The sequence below is a fragment of the Rhinolophus sinicus genome, linkage group LG05, assembly GCF_036562045.2.
Source record: "Rhinolophus sinicus isolate RSC01 linkage group LG05, ASM3656204v1, whole genome shotgun sequence".
NCBI lineage: Eukaryota > Metazoa > Chordata > Mammalia > Chiroptera > Rhinolophidae > Rhinolophus > Rhinolophus sinicus.
Genome location: NC_133755.1, coordinates 129,127,689 through 129,152,230, shown reverse-complemented (window position 1 = coordinate 129,152,230; position 24,542 = coordinate 129,127,689). Strand labels below are relative to the sequence as shown.

Below are 24,542 nucleotides of genomic sequence, written 5' to 3'. Positions count from 1 at the left end.
AGAGCTCGGTGACATTTTTTTTTTATAATTAAAGTTGATTGGGGTGACAATGGTTAGTAAAGAGTTATATAGGTTTCAAGTGTACAATTCTATACTACATCATCTGTATATCACATTGTGTGTTCACCACCCAGAGTCAGGTAACTTTCAATCACATTCATATACCTTACACAGTTCTCTTTCTCACCTAATGTTGTCATCCAGTTACGGAAGGGGATATTCTTAAAATGAACCTGTCTTTTAGCTTTGGTGCTCCTTCAGCAAGCTGACTATACATCTGTTGTCTCTACAAGAAGAGAAGGTCCTGTTTATCTCAGGGCAGTGCTTGGCAGAGGAGGTCTGACTGAGACTGTGCCTGTGACTGGAAGACCCCGTGTGACCACTGTATCGTCCCAACCACAAGGGGCATGGGAGCCCGGAGTTTACAGTTTCTGAGAGTTGCCTCCTGACATCAGATGATGACCTTTAGCAGATGGTTACTTTTGTGTACGAATTTATCTTTTCTACTTCATAGTGTTCTTCCTAAAAGCAGATCACTGTAACGAATTTTTTTTTAAGGCTATAAATGCATGTTAATTCCTATGACTTACATGTATTATACATTTAAGTATAACACGTGGCAGTAGGCTGGAGACTTCTGTTCCGTATTTCATATGCAAACATAATTGTCCACTGGAGCACTTGCTACCTTTGATGATCGCGCTCTGAATCCAGAAGTGGTGTGTTTCCAAAGCATACTAATCAGAAGCAAACTTGATATAATCATCTGCTCTGCTATAATTTACTTACAACCCTGGAAAATTCAATTACAGAAAGATGAATAAAATGTTTTTTCTTATCATTTTGAAGGATTGTACACACATTTTTATTACCTGTGTGTTTAAAATTGGGTTCCCACAAATAGTACCTTTTTTACTCTAACTTAAAGTATGGAGGTTTCCCCTGTGCTATAAAATACTGTAATTTTAAAGATACTGGATGTCTTATCTTGGCCTTTACTTGCCTTTAACTTACCATTAGGTTTAAATAAAATATTTTATTTCTCATTTAATGATAGGAAAGAAAGAACTCCAAGGGAATGTTAGCACAACTTAAAACTTTTAGATTGCTGCTATATGAAATTTTTAAAAAGAGTAATTTTAGATAACTGTTATTCCACCTAAAATCTAAAAGTTAGGCAGTATTTAAGTTTATACTACATCTTCAGTAAGTTTGGCATGGTCCTGAGAATGGATGTTGAGTGGTTTCTTTTAACCATATTTATGTCCTATTAAAATTTTATTCTGCTTATCCCCCACCCCCTTCAGAAAAGATTCAAATGCTTCATTTTATTTTGAGGCAAGTTAGAAATGAGGCGTTTAGGGTGTTGGATTTTTGGGTTTTGTTTTTAACAAAAAGAAAAAGCTTTTTTTTTTTTTTTCTCAGAGTATACTTTGATAGGTATATAGTTTGACTCATAGGAAAAATTATCATATAGACAAACTACATTGAATTTCTTTGTCTTCTGTTAGATAATAATATAAGGATATAAAATATAATTTTATTTTATTATAGTTTATTGTAAACAGTGTTAACGTAGTGCTTGTATTGAAGCTTTTAGTTTTTAAACAATGTAAGCCCCTTTGGAGGATGTGAAGTAAAAGAAATGTTTTCCTTTAATTTTGCGGAAGGTGTATTGTGTGTGTGTGTGTGTGTGTGTGTGTGTGTGTGTGTGTGTGTGTACACATGTGGGCATTAGGAGAGACCAATTTTGAAAACTCTAACCATTTTTTTTTTTTTTCCTGTTAAATGTGTTCTGTAAATTGTACTTCTAGAAAGGTAGGAGGGCATGTGGTAAGAAAAAACCAGAGGAATTAAAAATCATTCCAATAAAATGGTTTAATTTCTGCCTCTGCAGTTAAGCAGTGCTCCTGGTTAACAGAAATACCCTTCAGCTACACAGGATTTTGGAGGGTTGGAGGGCACTCATTTGCACATAAATAGCCATTAACTGATAAATTCCCAGAGGTCTCCTGTTGCATGTTAGTGGTTCTGACCTACTTAGCTAGCTTAAATTTGTTTTACAGAATTATTATAATTCTATCCTTGGTACTTAAACTTTGTGATTAATGCATGCCTCACAATACAATTAAAGTCTAATTACACAGTTTTGCAGTTTCCTATCGTGGTGTTATTACAAAGATCTGGATTTTGCAAATATTAGAAGAGTTAAGATTTCGATATTTATCACTTTTGCTGTTATGTGATTATGTTAAATGGAGCCCTTTTATGTCTGAAGAATGGATTGGAGAGCGGTGAATCATTAAAAGTAGCATTTGTTAGGAAAGGATTGGGTCAGTTAATGTGTGATCCAGATTGCTTTCTAGATTGATAAGTCCCACGCAATCTTGATTATCTTTTTCAGACGTGTCTGAAATGCAGTTGATTCTTCACACATTTTCTTTCGGGAGTAATAACTGGGGTAAATATTAGGAGGCAATAGACAAACACCAGAGTGGGACTCAATAGATCTGAATTCTAATGCTGACACCTGCTGCTTAGTTAAAAGAACCCGATGTTCCTGAGGTTGTGTCCTAGTCTGTAAAAGGAGTAGTTTGCACTAGAAGGGGTTGGCAAACTAAGATGCTGCTTAAAGAGATCTGGCCCATGGCTGGTTTTTGTACAGCCATCGAGTTAAGACTTTTTTACATTTTTAAAGGTTTGTAAACTGGCAAGAATATGTGACCTGCAAAACCTAAATATTACAGAAAAGTTTGGCCAGCGCTCTGCCTAGATGTTCCATAGGATTCCTCTCAACTATTGGCATTCAGCATTAAATTATTCATTGATTCTTTTTAAATGCTGATGTTTTACAAATAGCCGTGCACATCAGCTTTCAGTTTCATTTCTTTCATGTTTACTCTTTAGAGTGACCTGTGATGTGACACCCAATACCTGCTTCTTCAATGCCCATTATACATTCAGTTAGTAGTCTCTTAAATTTGGGAGTGGTGGCTGCTTTCTAAAGCTTTGTAAGTTGAAATTTAGATTTCTATTAAAGGAAATTTCCTGTAGAATGAGATAGTAAGGTGTCAGTTCTATTGAAAGCGGGGGGGGGGAAGAAACACTTATTTTGAAATACTTAACACTCATTTTGGAACACTTTAAAAGTTGCGTTCTGTTTTATGGAAAAGTTACAAATAAATGTTAAATAATATTCTCTGATGAACTGCAGAAATGCTTTCTATGAATTTTTCCTGAATACCACTTTGGTCCAATATTGGGATGGTATTGTTCACAGTAAGGTTTGGTCTTCCCTCCACTCCTCCTGCCCCCACGGTCACTAAGCATTGGAATATAAGCCACTGTTACAGCTTGGGTGTGTTTGAGTGGTAGTCAGCTCCTCCATCTGGAGGAATTCAGCATCCTATACTGTTTGCTTGTTTATATGCATTAAATACAATGATCTAAGTAATATTAAAGCATTTTTATTTGGTATTGTAGGGGGAAATTTGGGCCCTTCAAGAAGAAAATGATGGTCAAAAATAGGAGCTGCTTTGTAAAGTTGGCGTGCAATCATCACATTTCTCCCAAGAGAAAAAAGTTACCCTGTAATAATCAGTCTAATGAATTCAGAAATTCATTGATTGTCCCAGCTCTGAGTAGAGATTAGGTAGAGACTTGCTTCAAGGAGTGGAATTTATGAAATGTTTGCTGCATCCAGCAAGCAGAGCCGCTATAATACAGCTGCCTCCTCAGTGGTTTGCTTTGATCCTGTGGAATGAAAGGACAGGAGGATCAGCTCAGGTCTAAATGAGATTACAGCTGGTTCTGCAGCTTATCTGGGCTATTGCCAACTAGTGTGGCTTTGCACGTCCTAAGGGGTTTACAACAGAAACTGTTTATTGAGTATCATCGGTTTACTCAACACAAGCAGGCTAATCCTTCCCAGCCTCAGCATGTTGTAGAATTGTGCAGGAGCCAAACCAAAAGCTGGTGTAGCCAGGCCCTCTAGAGCCCTTTGTCTCGCTCTGTATTGATTTTTACCTGAGTTAAAGACAGTGAAAAAAAAATAAAACCAATAACCAGTCCTATTGTGAGCAAAAGGTTAATCTTACCTAAAATCTTACAAAAAACATCTGTTAACCCTAGAAGTGACAACCTCCTTTTCCTCCTCCTCCTCCTCCTTCTTTCTTTCTTTATTTATCTTTCTAGTCAAGTGGGATTTTCTAGTTTCGAATTTTAAAGAACAAGATAAGAAACACAACTTAAAAGATCTTGCTAGGCATTCCAAGTTAAATGCTTAAGTCTCTTCTAGTGGTACTGGAACAAATGGCTTTGTATATGGAACATAGTATGATTTGTTTCTCAATAGTAGGTTTTGGCTTTATATCCATTTTGCACACTGCAATTATTTTTTTTTTTTAATGTGGCAAACAAAATGTGTGAAGACAAGGCGGGAACCTTAATTCAGGAAAACAACTCAACTGCCAAGGTTAAGGACCGGTAGTCATCCCGCCTGATGGTCCCTTGATTAGTAGTGTATTGCTTTAATGAATAAATCTTGGTGATTAGGTGTATCATAAAGATATGCCTGATATAAATAACCCTATATGTGTTTAAGTTTTATTTTACTATTTTATTCAGGACATTTTTAAACTTTCAGGTGTAAGATTTTAATTACTACAGTCTCATCTTGAACAAAAATGATCCTCAGTATGGCTTATAGTGGAAAATGATTTGGAATCAGATAGAGCTGGGTGATAATTCCATTTCCATTACTTGTTGATCTAGTTATTTAACCACTGAGTTCAGTTTTTCATCACCAAACGGGAAGTGATATAAGTTACTTTGCAGTATCTAATCAAACCAAATTAGAAAATAGCAGAAAGTAACACTGAGTTAATCAGGTTAGTCAAGGTTACTGAAGTTGCTTAGGAGCCCAAAGGCATTGAAGATTATATGGGTAGGATCCCTCCCGTGATGCCAGAAAGGATACTTAAAAGTCGCATTGCAGGAATCATGACAGCTTTGCGCTGTATATGTAGATCAGAAGCACCCATTGCCATCTTTAAAGGTGTATGATCTTGGGCAGGCAGGTAGAGAGGTTGCCAGGTAAATATTCTTCTCTTCGTTCACAGCAATAGCCATGAGCATGAAATCTAGGCTAGTTTAAAATTTCTAGAAAGGCCTGAATAGTAAACTGTTACATAGGAGAGGTGGATGAGCCATGTTATGTCCTTTCCTTTTTGAGTGGTTGATTATTCCATTGCTTCATACACAGCAATAGATGTGTATATAACTGTCAACTGTATTAAATGCTAAGTAAAAGACAAAGGTAAATTGTTTAAGAGTTCAGTGGTCTCTCAGTTTACTATCTCCTAATTGGCAATGAACATGTATCCTCAGCTATGTGGAAGCACAAAAATATTACTATGGAAACATTTGGAGGCTTTCTAAATGTACTATGTGATGGAATCAGCTAAGACTGATGTTTATCTTAAACACGCAGTTTGTCCAATATTTAAACCTAATGGACAAGATGTGTACCAGTTGAAAATGTAATATTTATCCAATCATTTCTATTCTATCAAGCCGACTCTAAAGCAATAGGTTGCACTCATAGAGTAATAAATTTTTACTGCATTTGGAGATAAAGGCTATTGGTGATGATTGCTTAAACTCTTTTTGCTCAATCATCTGAATGGTGCAAATCAAAGCATTTTGTCAGACTGTGAGAAGTTTCACCTAGATATTGCTTCCCACACATGCGGGTCACCATATAAATTACATTCACGGTTTTACAGCGTAGCTGGTGCTGGAAGTTAAATTGATGCCCAGTGGTGGAACTCGTAAAACATTTTCCTGTTAACACGGCCAGGCAGAGTTGACATTGTTGATGGTGGGTTCGATCTAAAAACCATTGGTTCTAACAGTGATTTTCTTACTGTGTTTCAGAGGTGGTGATGATACAAGTTTAGTGATCCAACAGTTCTTCCTGAGTGACAGAAAATTAGCTCTACTATCTATATTACCAAATGCTGAGAAGAGTTGGAGTAGGGGGTGATTGGAGCCTAATCTAACCTCATGTTCTGAAAGATAAGTTATAGGAACAAATTCTTTAAATTGATGTATACCTTCTTCACAGAGAAAAATACTGATTTTTCTCAGAAGAATGTGTTGTATGTATCATCTGTTGGAAATTTGGAAATAACCTTGTGATTACCTTTTTCCTCAGATATGGAGGCTGTACCCTCCTTTCAGAATCTTTCACAGGGATGCTTTTAAGTTGATTATCATTTCTGAAAGGAAAGGAGTTTTACATCTGGTTACCTTTTTGTTTGTTTTGTGTTCTCTAAAGTTACTTTCCTATAAAGACTTTAAGCTTTATCAGAGGTTTTTAATTGTGACCCACAGCAACAATCTAAACATTTTTTTCCCTGTAAGAGTAAATTTCAGGGGTTCATTTTCTTCTGTTGGTTAAAGCAATGGGGACTATTTTAAAATTTATTTTGAAATATTTCTTCTTTGGTCATAAAGCTGTATGAAGCTTTGATCATAAAGCTTCATACTTTCTTGTTTGAAGTGAATTAGTTTTTCCCATTTCTCGTTAAAATTCACAGGATGCTAGGGAAGCCCTACACTTGATCACTGTAAGCAAGGATCTTTCCAGTTTTCCCTTTTTTTGGTGTTTTGTCTGTTCCTGTAGCCCTGTTGCACATTCATACTCAGTTGGTGATCTTCCTGTAGTTTGGTTCCATTTTATAAGATATCACAGATCTTTTGCTCACCTCTTTAACATTTCTTATCCCAGTATATGCATTTTTTTTTATGTCAGGAGATGAGCTTTTTGATGTTCAGATAAATGTTATTAGTGGTGCTGTGCAGATGAAACCTGTCATGTACAAATAGCGTGTATCAAGCGCCAAGCATGCAGAACTAGATAAATCGGCTCATTTGCTGAAGCCTTGCTAAAAGAAATTAGTGACATAACAAAAGCCTCTGAATCTCTCAACCCTAGTAATGGAGCTTCATAATAACCCCCACAGATCATTGACTCAATGGGTAATCTTTTAGGAAAACTTTTGTTCCCTCCATCTTTTCTTCCCCTTTAAAGAACTACAGTAAGTGTGGCAGATAGCATCTCTAGAGAGAAATGTATGTGTAAGTATCTGGAATAACTAAATTAAAATTAAGAAATTTATTGACTGTTAAATACAGGTTTGTTCTAAACAAGTTTATACTTTTATTTCTTTTTGATGATTTTGATGATCTTGTACATTGACTAGTAACAGCTTTTTCTTTATAAAATGCATCTTAAGCTTTTCTTTTCAAAGTTAGTGTATTTGATACACAGAGGTTACAGCTGGGTTGTTGGGAGCAGGAGAGGCACAGAGTGGGGAAATGAAAAGAAGGGAGAAGAGGATTTCGGGTAAGACATCTAGAGGAAGCATTTAGCTTATACTTAGAATATGTTGTTTACAAAGTGGTATAAGAAAAGTGACAGGATCTAATTAGTAGGTTTCATTCATTTGAGGTAGGCCCTTTTGAGACTGCCATGAAAACTATAGTCTTTCTTGTCATGAAAATATATACATTTACATGCAAAAAATTTTACACATAATTTCAAGGGATTTAAAAACTTAGAAGGCTTATTTATATATCCCAGATTTAGCATTATATTACAGTGGTGACTAAGCTATTACTTAATAAAATTTGGTTATATTTTTGATGAAGAAAGTTCTTCTAAAACTTCCTTAGATACTTTTTGCCTCTTGCTTGGCTGAGTTTTGAAATCTGAAAATATACTCACTTTTGGAGCTGATAATGAAGTTTTTAGATCCATTATTACAGTTGGCAGTGGTCAGTAGTGTCCTGTTGTGTAATTTACTACATTTCTTGAGTGTAAGAAAAATATTGAGGATGCAGAATTGTTAAGAGGTTTTAGAAAGATTATTTATCAAAGAACACTACTTTTCCCAACGCATTATCTACTATAGTTATACATTGGTACAATCTATTGACATAGAATTGGATTTGATTTAAATGGAAGGGAAAAAAAGAGACTGGACGTTTTCTATATTTATCGATATACCTAGTCCATTAAGGTAAATTATAGAACAAATTTCACTGTGACAGGAACATTTGGGTTCATGTAGTTAAGAATCAGTCAACATTACCATTAAACTTTTTCTTTTTATGAATTTATTACCACCAATTATGAAAAAGTGCTCACAAATGGAATTCAGCCCTAGCTTCAAAAATGTTTGAGTCTTGACCTTTAATAAAATGATCCTGAGTTCTTTTGAACCCAAATCACATTCCCCCACATAGTAACTAAACACATGCTGCTAAATTTGACATATTGGTGATCTCTGTTCCAAAATGAAGGCTATTTTCATAAATATTCTGTTCACATTATTGCATATATTGCAAATAAATATATTCTGATTTCTTTTTATGACCATGAATTCATAAGTTTGTTTTTGTTTTTTTTCATCTCTCCTTTTTCTTGTATGAGAATTCTATACATAATTACCACGTTAGGTGAGATCCAGTGCATGTATGCTTGCTCAGTTATACCTATTCCTTTATACAGTTGAAGAGGATGAGAACCATATTTGAAATCCCAAAAGACCAGTATGACAACTTTAGACATTATCTAAGATGTATGCATTTTATTGTGAGACTTCTTACAGAGATGATCTCACCTCTGAGTCCCTCTAACATGGACAAAGATCCTGTATTATAACTCATGATCTTACCTACATGATATTCTGGTAGCAGGCATACTTGGAAACTGACTAGTTTTATATTGAGCCCGTAATCTCTCCCTCTCTTACTTTCATCCATTTCTTATACCCACATAAATTTGGAGGATGAGTTCCTGGAAATGAGGGCCCTAACTGAATATTAGCAGTACAAGGTACCGTAGCATTACCTCTTTGGAAATGAGTTGTCACAGTCAGGTGGTGATTGCTCTCTTGTCACATCATCTGTCACATCACAATCCCTGTCACAACATCTACCTGCCTATAGTATTTTATATTAATAGTTGTAATGTCAAAGGACTTCATCCAGGCCTTAATATGGTTTTAACCTCAACCATTCCCCTGAAGGCCTGTGAGGTGCTATTAAACTTAAATCTTAATGTTTCGGATGACACTTTTTCTTTTATTCTTTGTGTTACGTTCAGGACTATTACTTGTTGGTCATGGGTCGAACCGTTCCCCCAAACACAGAATAAATGGCAAACAGAGACCACAACAAAATAAACATATGCAACTGAGGATAGTGCAGTCAAGCACCCATTTGCTCAAAGCATTTGCACTGTGTTGTGTTAATAATGCTAAATGGTTATAGGTCAAGCTGGCTCAAGTTGGTCTGGTGCGCTCGCTTTTATTAGATGAGAGCATAAAATAGCATTCAACCATTGGCAAAAACACATATATCCATAGTATGTTGTGATGAGTAGTTGTACATATTTGTATATGTACCATGTCATACATACACATACTTACCGGGTTGGGTTTATAATGAAACTATTTGAAAGACAAACAGCATTGTAACATCAGCTCTGTGCAGTTCACAGAGTGTTTAAATATATGAATGTCTAAGGTAGTCCTTGTAAGTTCTAGGTTATACTGGGAACAAACTATTGGGAAAATATGTGTTGGGTATGTAAGCTGGTTTTATCTCCATTGATTCTCTCCACCTGAAAGAGCTGTTTACTTGTAGCTCTAACTTTTTTGATGGCACAGCCCTCCATGACCTGGTCCTCATACTCTAGTTTCATTTTCCATCATTCTGCTCCTTGACCTTCCATCTTCTGTCAATACTAAATTGTTCGTGAGTTCCCTCGTCCACCGTGCAATTTCATGTCACCATGCTTTACTCATATTATTTCAACTTTCTGAGACTTTTTCTTTTTCAGTTAGCTAACACAACTTCTATAACTTAGTAATGACATGTTTACTCCAGAAAGCCTTCATCCACCACTGCCCTCCCTCACCCCAGTTGAAACAGATGGTCCTTTTTTGTGCATTATACCTGTCTTAGCACTTAATTGTGCATTCTTTGATGAGAGCAAGCACCATATTTGAGAGCCTGTAATACAGTACCTCATGTAATTAATTAATAGATATTGAAATGTTCGTTAAAATGAGCTGAACTATCAGACAGAGTGATTCCTGAGTCAGAATTTAACTCTTGGACTCTTGGTCCAGATTTCCAAAAACATTTTGGATTTTGTTATTTAAATTTTCTGTTTTCAAATCAAATTATACTCTCCTTCTGTAGTAATTAACTGTTCTTCCTACCTTTGTTTCCATCCCCCCAAACCTTAGTAATAACATAGATTGCTCCTTTTTCTCTTTCACAAAATATCAAGTAATTACTGTTAGCTTTCGTTTTCCAACATAAAGTAGCTCAAATTACACATTAGCTCATCCCGAGTTGTTTACAGAAGCTTCTTAATTGGTCTCTCCTGTCTCCAGTCAGTTCTTCCTCTAACCCATTCTGTTTGCCATAACCACGTTCATGTTTCCCAAAGCACCGTTTCCACTATACCATTCCTCAGTTCAAAATCTTTCGGTGGCTCCTTCCGACCTTTAAAAACATCCCCCCCAACCCCTCAGCAGGATCTGTCGTAATCATTTTTGTATCTCTGGCATCCAGTTCAGTGACCGACACTTGTAAAGTGAATTGAAGAAAACATGTGACTTAACAAATAGGGACCTATTTTCTATTCTTAAATTTATTGCCTTATAATGCTACTATAAAAATTCTCCATTATAATCAGAGTGGTTACTTTTTTCCCCCCTCTCTCAACATCTTGCTCTTTTGTATGTTCCTTTTGAGGTGTCAGTTGTGTTCCTCTTCTGCTTTTGTGGCTTGTTATTCACTTTGATTTTATCCAAAGTCAAAGTCCTTACCATGGCTTACAAGATCCTACATGATCTGGAACCCAGATACCTCTGAATTCATCTGCTGTTCCTCTGTCATCTGTGGTGCTTCAGCCAGCGGCCTGGCCTCCTGATTGTTGTTCATTGAGCCTATGAAACTGCAAGTCTTGGCAACAACTTTGTGCATGCTGTTTCCTCTCCCTGCAATGCTCTCCCCCATATATGCATGTGTTTCTCTCCCTTGCTTATTTTTTAGCCTTTGCTCAGATGTCGCCTTCTCAGAAGGTGTTTCCTGATCATCGTAGTTGAAACATTAGCTCCCATCACTTATAATCCCTGTACCTTGATTCTTTTTTATCCTTAAAGCTTACCACCACCTGAGCTGTTACACACCTATGTTTAATTATGTCTCTTGTGAGAATATAAGCTCCAGCAGGGCCTACACTTTGTTTTGTTAACTTTGTATTTCTACTGCCTAGCACATTTGCAATATGTGTTGAATTGGAGAGTAAATGAATGCATTTTATATGCCTTTGTGCTTTCACTTTTCTCCTTTTCACCTATCCAGCCCTTCACGTGTCCTTTAGGAATTATTTCCATGCCTGTTTCCTTCTGCTTCCTTCAATGATCTTTCTTCTCTGAATTAGTATAAAACCTATACTTTGTTTTACACTTAGGCCTATAGAGTAGGGGAATGGTTCTCAACGCTCCTTCAGTAAAGAATTATGTGTGGTCTTGCTGTTCATTGGGGTCCACGGGCCACTGGTTGTATGGCCATTTCCTCATCTGTTGCAAGAATTAAATAGGACATATTCAGTAAATGAAGTATTTGTTGTTGTCCAGAAAATCAGAGACTGTTTATTGAGAATATATGTGTCAGCCCTATTCTAAGTGTTTTACTTTAACCAATTTAATCCTGTAGGTGCTGTTATTGTCCCCATTTTATAGATGAGAAAAGCCAAGAAAGTGACTGCTTGAAGTGTGGTCTGGGGGCTAGCAGCGTCTGCCTAATACAGATGTCACTCAGGCTCCTCCCCCGATCTACGGAGTCCGAATTTTAAAACAAGTAATAAGTGTAGGCCCCAAACTTGAAGATGCAGTTAAGATCTTTAGTAAGGCCAGGATGTTAGTATTTTTAAAAAGCTCCACAGATGATTGTAGACTACCACAGATGATGGTAGTCAAGATTGAGAATGACTGAGGTCGATCTTTGTTATTGATGTACTATAAAGTGCGTGACATATCACTGAAAAACTTCAGTAATTTGAGACCCGTAATCTTCTATATAGTGAAAGACTAATAGAATTATAAGAATAATCACTTTTAATTGACATGTTTTCATACGATACCATATTTTTGGGGGGATGGGGCAAACAACCTCACTTTAAGTACTTCGCTAGTATTCTGTAAAACCATAAGGCAGCTTTGCTATAAGCATGATTGATTTGCAAGGCTTAACACTGGGTTCCTGATTTATTCTCTTCACAGGAAATTTTCAAATTGTCACGTCATTGACCTTTGAGATCCCTGTAGAATAGTCTATACTCCCCAGAAGCTTTCAACTTTTAGTGTCTGCATATCTGGTATGCCACCTGGGATTGGGTGTTATACTACTTTGAAACTACCTTTATTATGATCTTGGCATAGGAATGAATACACACAGCAATGTGACATTTAAAACATGTATTATTTATTTGGGTAATAAAATGGTATGTGAGGTAGCTATAGCATACTTGTTTCATGGTAGTTAAATTGATTGCCTGGGTTCAAATTCTGGCTGTGCCGCTACTAACAGTATGAGCCAAATTTTTTATCCTCTCTGTACTTAGATTCTTTGTCCATAAAATGGGGATAACGATAGTACCTACAGGATTAAGTTAGCTAATAAAGGTCAAAGACGTAAAATAGGGCTGGCACATCTATTCTCAATAAACAATTTTTGATTCTCTAGCCAACAATAAATAATAATTGTTCTACTTACTGAACGTGTCTTATGAAGAATTCTTACAACAGATGAGGAAGTGCAACTAGTGGTTGACAGAGTAGGATTTGTACCTGGTCTGTGTGTCTCTAAATCTCATGTCTTTCTAGATAATGTTCTACTGCATCTGTGAACTTGGTTATCAGGACTTAGAAGCAGTAGCAATGCAACTAAAAGGCATACTCTCTTGCCTTATAGTCTACAAATTGTTTTTACCTAAATGGTGTGATTTAGGTAAATCTAAATTGTTAGCAGCTCCGTGGAGGATAGGAGGGCATTATTCCCATTTAATAGATGAAAAACTAAGTCTCAGGAGTTTTCCAGGGTCGTGAGCTGGTCTTAGGTAAGTGCTCATTTGGTTAATTTTCCTCACACGTTGAGGAGCCCTTTTATTCCTTAATGGTGCATGTATGTGTCTGAAGCATCATTTCCGGTGCTGTGCTTTGTATTTGTCATAGTCGTCAACACTCAAAACAGCCAACAGACCTCTTGCCTCGATCGTCTGCATGCATTTAGTCTCATCCACCACTCACTCACCCCCGCCACCACGCACAGGTGCATTGAGGCCTCTACTACAGGGAGGCTTTGCAAGGTATGTCTGGGTGGCTTCCTGGCAGCCTGGTTTCTGCTTATTGCCTCTCCTTGGTAACTTGGGTATGCACAGAATTGGGAGTGAAAACTCAAGCTACCATTAGGGAAGCTTTGCAGAAGTCTCTTTGTACCTGGAGGCTGTTTTTTTTTTCTCCTCATTTTTTGAAGATACAATTGAATTCAGTGATTTCTAGGGTACCTCCCAGCTTTAAAACTTTGTGGGGTTTTGTAGTCATGTCATTACTTCGGTTATGTTATGTTCTTTCTGGGTACTAAAGCAGATTGTAGCCCTGTTTTACAGATGTGAACAAGAGTGACAAGAGGATTCAAAGTGCCTAGGGTTTAACTGAATCTAAAAGTGGTCGTACAGTATCCGGATTCCCGTCTACTTTTCTATTAGAGCAATCAGATACTTGGAATAATTACTCATAATGGTTTAGAACAACTTTTTAACTTAGAACTTCCCATTACATTTTTCACTAATATAGATTGAAGAAAGTTGCCAGGTTTGGAGTAGAGCTGTAAAAGGAATTCAGTTATTGTTGTTAATCCCTTGCTTTCTCTTAGCTCTTATCAGTCACATTTATTATATTATGCTTTTCTGTGTGGTGCATGGTCCACCAATAGACAACTGTTCTTTAAATTTTTGAAGCATAGTATATTAGAAGTATTACATAGAAAATTAGGACTACCAGGAACGTGGTGGACAGGATGTCATACCTTGTTCCATAATTATCAGTTGTAGGAGAAACGAGCATATTAGGATATAGTAGTCTAGTAAGTATTTCCATAAGCCTGCCCAAATTATCAGAGAGGAGCATACTGGAGAGACCAGGCTGGCAGGTAGCAGCAGTCAGGTGGAGGGTTCAGCGCCTCTCATGTGATAGAAGGGCTAGTACATTTGTTTGTCTGGTTAGGGATGGAATGGCAGAGGCAAGATGGATAAATGAATGTGTGGAATCACAAGAAGTAGTAGGAAGATAAAAACAGGAAAGCAAATACTAGAATGAGTGACAAAAGAACAGTCACATGCAGGAATCAGGAATGCGCTTGAACATAATAAGGTAAGCCAAAGGAGGCAGGGTCCCAGAGCTAAAATAGAAGAATAAGAAGACCTGGATAACTAAGTATGTAAAAGTTTGGGGGTTTACATAATGTAATGATAGGTTTCTAAACACTTTCGAGGACGTTATTTCACGTGGTCTTCATAACAAACCTAACAGTGGATATAGAAAATGATCGTTCCCGTTTTTGATTCTTCAAACAAAAATTGGGAAATTACCCTTTTTTTTTCAAGGTTACACAGCCCTGAGTAGTTTTGCTAATAACGAGCTGTGTTACCCAACATGTCATTACTTTTGCTTCAATTTCCTCATTTGTAAGATTTGAATAATAATTGTACCTACCTCAGAGGGTGAGAAATAATGCTTATAAAACACGTAGCATGGTGTTTGGCACATGGTAAATACCGATAAATAATGGGTGTTACTCTTGTTTCTGTTATGTGAGCTGCATTGTGAATAACTTGGCAAATTTTGTTTTCTGCTATACTATATTGCATCTTTTAAAATGGAAGTGGTCTCGTTATGCATGTACGTTTCTACATGAGTATATTTCCAAAATGATTTTAATCCATGTTAAATTTGTCCTTACAGCATTTGCCAGGAGTTGGGAGATTCTACATCTCTTGTGATATTTCCTTTCGTTTTTGACCTGAAATCACATTTTACCTTTTGTGCAATGAATTTACTTTTATATTTTTCTATTTGTTCAAGAAGGTAGAACATGGTTCATAAAATAGCCATGACGTCTAGAACTGTCATATTCTTTATATATTTTATGTTTGTGTTTTCTTTTATATTGTTATCTCTAGTAACAGTGCTTCTTTCAATGTTTGCATTTTTGTCAGTGTACCTACAGTAGAGACGCAGTCACATCTAATATAACCTAGTTTTCTGTAGTGTTTGTGTAGTTAGTTTTCTGGTACAGAAAATGTAATTTTAAAAATTACCTATGACTGCATGGGATATTTCTAACTATTTTGGCTACAGTCAGAAATTTGATTCTTCCCTCAGTTCCATGTTACAGTAAATCTTTGGCATTTCCTGCATTTGCCACTCTGATTTCTTCATGTTACAGCAGTTATGACAAGGTCTTAAACAACTTTGTTTTGTGTTAAAATAGCAGATTATCATTCTTATCTAGACTGATACTGCTTGAACATACAAACTATGGAACAGAAAGTATTTTGCATATTCCCAGGATATATAGATTATTTTCAAACCAAAACACTACGTGGATTGCACATTTCCAAAACAAGTCTGTTTTGGGGTCAATGTCTTACACTTTATTGGAACTTGTTTTTGTTGTGTTAACTCTTACCTTGGAGGGTGCAATTTCTAGTTTTAACTTTTTGCCTAGTGGTTTGTTTTTTTCAGAGCTCTGAATCAGATCTCCATAGTAACTCCTAGCTATACTCCCTGGTACCTCAACATTTTGTTGTGGAGAGGTCAAAAGGGATTCACATTTGTTGGCCTTTTTAAATATTGTTTTGAATGTATTTTTTTTTGGTATCTCTTTTTCTAAAGTTTTCTAGTACAGAATTGTGGTGTTGCCCCTGCCTATTCATAAGGCAAAGCTACACCTGGCTTTTCCAGCTTCTTTTCTTAGGCTTGCTGAAATTTCTTCAACCCAAGTAGGGAGAGCAGAAAATTTATCAGTGTTTCAAGTGTGTGTGTGTGTGTGTGTGTGTGTGTGTAATGTGTGTGTATGTGTGTGTGTATGTGTGTGTGTGACTTAGTGCATAAGGGTGTGTGTCATAGTGTGTAAGGAAAAGTACAGGCTTCAGAGTCAGATTTCGGGGCCAGTCCTTCTCACTTCTTAGTCATGTGACTTTGGGGTATATTATTTTACTATCTTGCTATCAGCTTCATCATTTATAAACAGGATTAATGATACCTATCTCATAGAATTGTTGTGATTTTTACTTTCAAGAATTTCTAGCACATGGAGGATGATCAGAAATGATAACCCCTTCCTATGGGATAGGTTTTAGTGAAGAACATGGCTTGTCTATTAGAAATAGTGGGCAAAACCCATGCTACCCAAGTGCAATGAGTTGCTTATTATCCTTTGAAACCAATACACTTTGAAAAAGCTGTAAATAGGTTGTGCAAATGGTAGTATTATTTTACTTGGATCCAGTGTGCTGAAATGTATTCATGAACTTTGCTGTGTTGATGTAGGCAATTGAGTTAGTTGCCAAACAGATTTTAGTGGTTTGATATTCATCTTAAAGCTAAAGGACTTGAAATGGTTCTCTAGCCACTAGTTCAAGTTGAAAGCATTTCAGGCAGGTTTTTACACAGCATAGCAGATATTTGGTTAGCTTTTATGAGAAGTGCTTGCTATGATATTCTTTCCCCAGGCATTTGTACACTTTTTTCTTGTACTTCAAGTAGTAATAAGTAGTGCCTCATGATTATACAAGAATTCCACCGTAAAGGGTCAGAGTCCAAATGTTATATAATTTATACTTATAATATTTGCTTTTGTGTAGTTATGTGAAAAGTACTAATATGTAGTCTTACAAACAGTTTGATCTTTTTGTGGAATTGTTTTAAGTACATATACTAGTTCTGTGTCCACTTCCTCTAGATAAACTAATTTAAAATATAAGGAATGTTTCTTTTTTCAAAGTACTAATTATTTTTCTTAATAGAATACCACTACTATCAAAGAAAGTCTTCTGCCTTAGCTCCATCGGTTATTTTTCACTGCTTTTTCTTTAATTAAAGATAGAAAAATTTGATGATGGTGTACATGCATTTGTGTGTACTCTCAATTGATATGGCAGTGTATAAACAGAAATAGGACTAACATCATGGTTGCACATTTAGTTTTAAATAATATTATTAATTACTAGGCATATTGTGTAAATGCCTTATAATCTAGATCATGGTAAAAGCTGTTAGTCTTTCCCCTTCTTATATTTCTGTAAATGTCTAGACATGTCTAAATTTTCAATTGAATTAAGAAAAAGAAATTGAGCAAATGATGAATCAAAATTTGAGGCAGTGTTGAATTTGTATTTTATTATTTTATGGAGAAGAATGACTTTTTCTTGTTAAGTGTTGTATACTATGGGGAAGTGGCTGTGCATCTTTTTGGACCAAGGTGCTAAGATTGTATCTGTTACACATTTGTATTTTAGCACAAGGCCTATGTCTTTTATAAACAAGGAAAATATTTTAATATAAAATACCACATATGAGCCAGATATACTTACTTTCCTCTTGATACATCAATGTCCTAAAGCTTTCAGGAGAAAATGGTTTAAAAAATTGTTTTCATGTCTAGATTGTAAGTAAAATCACTTGTCAGAGTGAGTTGCAAAATGCAGACCTTCATTCTGAAGCTGCCTGTTTCTCATTTGGATCTGACATATTAAAAAGCATATAATTAATGGTTGACATTCATAATTAACATTAACTTTATGGTGCTTAATATGCCATCATTCACCCATCAAATAACCAGAAATGCGTAATGTCTTAGCATATAAAGGTTTTAATTATATAAAATGGTCCTTCAGTTTTCATATGGTATAAATGTTAAAAGTCCAAAATGCATTTAAAGAAGATTTTTGTAAGCGTTTTTGGGTGTTAGCTGTATTTCTATTTCTTTTTAGGAATATGCATCAACAATTGTGTCGGGAACTTCAAACGGAGAATGTGGACCTCAGTGTGCAGTCTTCATTAAAGGCTAAAGAGCGCCACCTGGCTGCTGTCGCCAGCGCACTGTGGACACATTTCTTTTCATTTTTGAAGAGTCAGAGAATGTCACAAACAGTGCCTCTCCCCCAACTCGCGGATTTAGCTGCAGGTCAGCTTTGTAATTCGTTTCTCATTTTGCAGACCCTGTCAGTTTTTTCTTCCATTTGCTTGGGAACAAACCTTTATTTTATTACAGTGTAATAAATATTTTGACAACCAGAAAAATGAAAAGAATTATATATTTTAAAATTAGGATTCTTTGGCTTGTTTATTTTCCTCTCAATAAAGGTAAACATTAAGTGATTATTTGCTAAAAATAAAAGATAATTTTCAATCTTAAAAAATATTGAATGTACATATACTTTTCTTATGCATGCAATATTTGGAAAGTAAAGTGGCGTTTGATTTCTTCTAGTCCAAGTAGTTTACTTTCAGACTATATACTCGTATGTAGATATCTAGGTATCAGATGAAGTTACTTGTATAAAGAGAAAAAGAGTGTAGCAGGAATTCCACTTCAACACCAAGCAGATGAAATGAGAATAACACTGAATATATAGAAAGTTGTTGTTTTGAATTCTAGATTCTATTGTAGGTTGTAATGTTTACTTAATTTGATTATTAGCCTAATGATGTGTCCTTAGGCTTTAAGGAACTCTGAATCACATGATGCTGTAGGCAAGAATTTGAATATATGTGTACATATGTGCAGTTTTCTGAAAAGAGGTCATTATCTTTCTCAAAGGGATATTTTGTGCAAAATAACAAGTACTAGAGTAGACTGAGATCATTAAGATATCTACATGTATTTAAGTGCAATGTATGTGCTGGTATTTAATGTACTTAACTGTAATGCTTTAAAAAAACTAAAATCTAAACCAAGGTGTATTTTATTCTTGTGTGAATGATGAGGGCAGAGCTAAAAGCACCACACAAAAGACTGAATGATGTAAATTTTAAAAGATCTTGAATTTTGTTTGTAGCACATCCATAATTAAAACTTTACAATGATAGATTGAAGAATTGTGATAGGGCAGTGGTTTTCCAACCACTGCAATGTCTATGAAAATAAATATTGATATTCAATCGGTGTAACTGAAGCAGTCATTAGTAACCAATATGACTTATCTTTCTTCCATTCATCATCCCAACTCCCAGTCACTCCACTAAAATGATCATCACACAACTTTAATCAGTGCTGTCCTAGGTGCTGAAAGAGGTCTATAAATATGAAGCAAAATATTTGTGGGTTTGGGATTTGTTTTGAAATAAAGATAAGTTAGGAGAAAAAAAAAATTCCTGCATTAAAAAACAGGAATTGAAAGCCACTTTTTTTTTTTTTTTGCCATTAAGGTAATACCAGTAGGAAGAAAGGACTCAGTTCCTTTTCTCACGTATATGTTCTCATGGAGCTTATAGTCTAGTTGGGGGGAGAGAACAATAAATAAAGTAAAATGTGTAATATGTTATATAGAATATATAATAAATGCTCTGGAGAGAAATAGACATATAGAAAAATATAGGGAAGGCCAGACGCAGATTTTAATTTTGAGTAGTCAGGATGGCCTGAGTAAGCCTCATTTGAGCAAACCTACAGGAGGTGAGAGACCAATGCTGTGTAGATGTCCAGAGGCAAGAGCATGTATGGTGTGTTTGAGGAACTACAGGGAAGCCGTAAAAGCTCGTGTGGTGTAGGAAAGGGAGAGTAGTCAGAGATCTATGTGATCAATAGGTAATAGAGAGCTAGTTTGTGTTCTGCCTTGTACGCAGTTATAAAGACTTTTGTTTTTACTCTGAGATTGGAATCTATTGCAAAGTTCTGAGCAGATGAGTAATGTGATCCCTCTGGCTGCTAGTTTGAGAGTAGACTACAGAGAGGTAATGGGGGAGAAGCAAGGAGGCTAGTTAGGAAACTATTGTAACAACTCAGAAATGAGCAGTTTGGGCTGAAGTGGTAGCAGTAGAGGTGGTGAGAAGTGGTCAGGTTCCAAAGGTAGAGAAAGTATTTTAAAGGTAGAACTGCCAGAATTTTCTAAGTGGGTATGATATAGTAAGCCAAATAGATAAAGAGAAAATTCCCCATTTGCTGAGATGAGGAAGATTGTGGCAGGGGCAGATTTTATGAGGGAAGACTACGATTTTGATACTGGACATTTTTTTTAGATATTCATTAAAATCCAAATAGAGATGTTAAGTAAGCACATGGATAATGAGCCTAGGGTTGAGGGAAGAGATGCAAACTAGAGGTTTGAATTTGGAAACTATGAACTAGATGAGATTGCCACTGGAGTAAGTGTTGGTGAAAAGAGAAGTGTGAGGACAGGGCCCTAGGATATCCCACATTCAGATTTGTAGGGCAGAGAGGAGCCAAGAAAGGAGTGCCAGTGAGGTAAAGAGGAACACCAAGAAAGTGCGATGTCCTGGAAATCAAAATGACAGAGCATTTCAAGGAAGCGGAAGTGATCAGCAGTTCACATGCTGTTAATTAGTCAAGTAAGATGAGGCCTGAGAATTGGTCATTGGATTTAGCAAGAGTGAGGTTGCTGATGACCTTGAAGAGTGGTTTTGGTGTAGTGTTAGAGGCAAAAGCCTGACTGAAGATGATTCAAGAGAAAATGTGAGAAGAGGAATTAAAGGCTGCAAATGTAGATACATCTTTTTGGGTATCACTGTTTAAGAGAAGTAGAAAAATGGGGATATTGGCTACAGGGGGAAGTGAGGTCAAAGAGATTTTTTTTTTTTTTTTTTTTTTTAAATAACATGGGAGAAATTTCAGCATATTTATAATGCTGACAGGAATGTTCTGGAGTGGTGGAAAAATTGATGATGCAAGAGTCACTTGTGTTTCATTGCCCAGGAGAAATGGGATCCCATAGAGGACTTGGTCTCACATCATCTGTGGTAACAGAAGAGAAAGCAGAGAAAATGGGCCCAGGTGGAGGGGGCTGGGTAGATGTGGTGGGAGCTTGTGGTGGTTCTCCTCTGATGTTTCTCATTTTTCTGTGATGTAGTAACTAGGGCATTAGCTGGATGTGGAGATGGGGAAGAGGTGCTGGCTGATGATGGAGAGAGGGTATGCAATAGTCCCCTGGGAGAATAAAAGGCTGAATGGTCTAGAGAAATGTGGTCGGAATGCCGGCCAGCTCTAAGGGCCCACTTAAGGCTTGTAGTCATGAGTTCAAAGTGAGATCTGTCAGCGTGATGGCTCACTAGTCATTTGTACTGATGCCGGTGCATGTGGGGACATAACCAAGAGTTAGAATTAAATAGATGGTGTTTCCAGGCAAGTACAGTGAATCAAGTAAGAAGCAAGGGAGTTGATCTTTACATAAATGTGCATAGTGAACATGCAATCAAGCTGCCTAAAAAGGGAAAGGAAAGCACCAAGGCACTGAGCGACAAGGAAAAGGTTATCAGCTCAATGAATTGTAGGTCCTGGTAGAATGAAAAAATTGTTGGAGTTGGGGACATAGAGGAAAAGAGTTGGAAAACGAGTTTTGTGCCAGAAAATGGAGTCCTCGAAGTTGAAATTGTGGAGAGATTGTACTACTGGTAATGCCACGCTCTTTGGTATCACCATGGGAGTGAAAGGCTCAAGTAGAGTGGAGGATAGATTCATTGGAGGAGAATGAGTTCAAGAAACTGAGAGGCCAGGATATTGGGAGAAATAGCCTCAAGGATTATGACAAGAGTGCTGTTAGAGAGTATGACAGTGAGCTACAATCTTCAAAGAATGAGCGCAGATGAACTAGGAAGCAGTAAGTAAATGCAGCAAGAAGAGTTAGTGGCTGGTATAATCTGATGGCATAAGAATCAAAGCTGGAGGTTTTAAGAGGAGGAAGGGAGAATGATCTAGAAACAGCAATGTGGACCAAGAAGCAAACTCACCCTACCTGTAGGTCAAGTGGTATGAGAGGAGTGGGCGAATAAATAAATAGTCATCATTTGAGAGAGCTGCTTGGAGGCAGTGCTTAATAAGGAATTTATTGAAAAAAAATTAATATAATACAAATTAAGTTGGGGATTTCCCAGGAAATCCCAAAATAAAGTATATTTATTTAACATGGTTAATTAAGGACTTCTAGTTCCTAGGCTAGTTGGTCCTGAAGGAAGTGGAGTGCCATAGATTCTTCGTAGGAGATCCATGTTTAATAGAAGAGAGTGCCCAGTGTCTACAATAAGAGTGAGCTCTTCACCTGTGGCAGGTGGCAGGTAAATTAGCTCCACTGGAGAAGAGTAGATACTAGAAATATTTTTTAAATGGGTTTTTTGAATGAGGAAGGCGCATTAGAAAATCAGGTTTAGAATTTGCAAGTTGAGGGAGTCATAGATTAATAACAATAATGCTGAGATAAGTTATTCTAGACCCTCTCTTGGAGGGCTAGAGGATCTCCCCAGAAATATTTTTGACAATATAAATTTAATTTAGTTTTAGCTTTTTTTTCTATGTTTCTAAATGTGACATTTTGTTCTTCAGTGCTGATTTTTTTTTTTAAATCATAATTGGTATAACTTGGGGAAGGGAAAGAGTTTTAACAATTTTCTCACCATAAGTTTCTCTCATTTTAAATCTAGATTTTACTTTGCTTGCGATGGACATGCCCAGCACTGCCCCGTCAGATGTTCAGCCTCAACCAGTTCTGTCAATGATACAGCTTTTTGGTTGGGATGATATCATCTGGCCCCAAGTTGTGGCAAGATATTTAAGTCATTTCCTCCAAAATAGGTAAGTGATTTTCTTTCAGGTATGCACAGTAATGTAAACCCATGACAGGTCAGTACACTAGGAAAGTAAGAATTTTCGCAAAAGAAACTGGTCTTTTACTACCAGTAGTCTCACTTTGGCAGTTTCTTGCTTTTAGGTTTATCAGCATCTTGCCAGTAGTATAGTAGGAAGTCTAACTTATGTTTCATGGGCTGCTTTAAAAAAAAAAAAAAAAAAAGAAAAAAATGGTGCTGCTTAAGCCCTTTTTCAAAACTGGTTTTGTAGGACTGCCATATTCCCATCCTGCAATGACCTTTCTGCACTCAACATTGTGAAAGAAATTATGCAATTAATATTGCTGAATTTGCAAGACACTGATATGTTATTGAAGTTTTAGATTTAATGATAGCTTTCCTTTTGACAGCTAGATTTTTAAACATTTGACTCTTAATTTGGGTGATCGTTAACAAGACACTGCACTACCCTGAACATTGGTTTCCTATCTATAAGTATCTCCTGCCACAATACATGAGAGATCGGAGGAACCCCAATAGTAAAAATATACAATAAATGAAGTTAAAATAGAAATACTATAGAGTAATCAGGAATATTTGAATAAGAATATTAAGATAAGGGAAAATAAAATAAATATACCAACTTAAGAGACCATTGTAGTTCTTGTTCAAGCTGGGAGTCAGTGAAAAGGAAGAGGGATGTAGCTGGTAAGGTGTCTTCTCATAAGGAAGTTCATTCAACAGAGTCGTTAAGTCATTTCTCATTGGCTCTCAGTTGTAAAGTAAAGGAGTTCAACTTTAATTGGATTACTTTTAGATTCCCTTGAACTTGAGAATTCTGTAATAATAACAAACATTTATATTATTTGTTAAACACCTTTGCTAAAATTATCCAACATTATTTTAGTTTTAAAATACTATTAGTGTATTAGTAACATTTGAAGCAACTGAAATGCAAAGATGTTAAATAGCTTTGGGAAAGTTGTATAGGTAATTCATTACCAATCTGAGTTCTTTTGTATTATGTACTATTTTTTGATCACTAATATTCAAAGTATTTTAAAACAGTATTTCTAGAATTACATTTATATGTATTTTTAAATTTTCTGACTTTATATAACACTTGATAGTTAGCTAAGAACATCCTCATTCTTTCTACCTCCACTTATAAAATGATTAGAAATCAAATTAGCCAAGCCCTGGGCTTCATAGAAATAATTTATTTATTTTTTTTAATTTCTGTCAGATCTTGTTTTGGAATTCTTTAATAATTACAGCCTGTTTGGTGGGGAGCAGGAAAGGAAGGGGCAAGAATGGGATTGGTCAGGAAACCCACACAGAAATACTTTTTGTCTTTATGTCTTTAACTTTTTTCTTATGTATATGGTCATGACCAGCTTCTTAGTTTATTCACTCTAAGGACCACTGTTTTTTATTCCACTGTCATTTCCTTCATTATCATCTCAAAAAGCTAGTTATAAGCTCCTCCCATGCTTTCCACCTTTAACCATATTCTTCATTACCTAGTTCCCTAGGCATAAACCATACACATACACCATCAGTGGAATAAGAAAATTAAAAATTAGAACATTACAA

At 36.2% G+C, this 24,542-nt stretch overlaps 1 protein-coding gene across 3 annotated transcripts in view; it reads left to right on the top strand.

The window, feature by feature from the left end:
* Window positions 1-24,542, top strand: part of MMS22L (MMS22 like, DNA repair protein) — a 115,971-nt gene that overhangs the window by 58,233 nt on the left and 33,196 nt on the right. For all 3 annotated transcript variants that reach the window (XM_074333325.1, XM_019743388.2, XM_074333326.1), the window contains exons 15-16: window positions 18,143-18,336; window positions 22,803-22,953. In XM_074333325.1, the coding sequence (XP_074189426.1) occupies window positions 18,143-18,336; window positions 22,803-22,953 (345 nt within the window). The remainder of the gene's footprint in view (window positions 1-18,142; window positions 18,337-22,802; window positions 22,954-24,542) is intronic.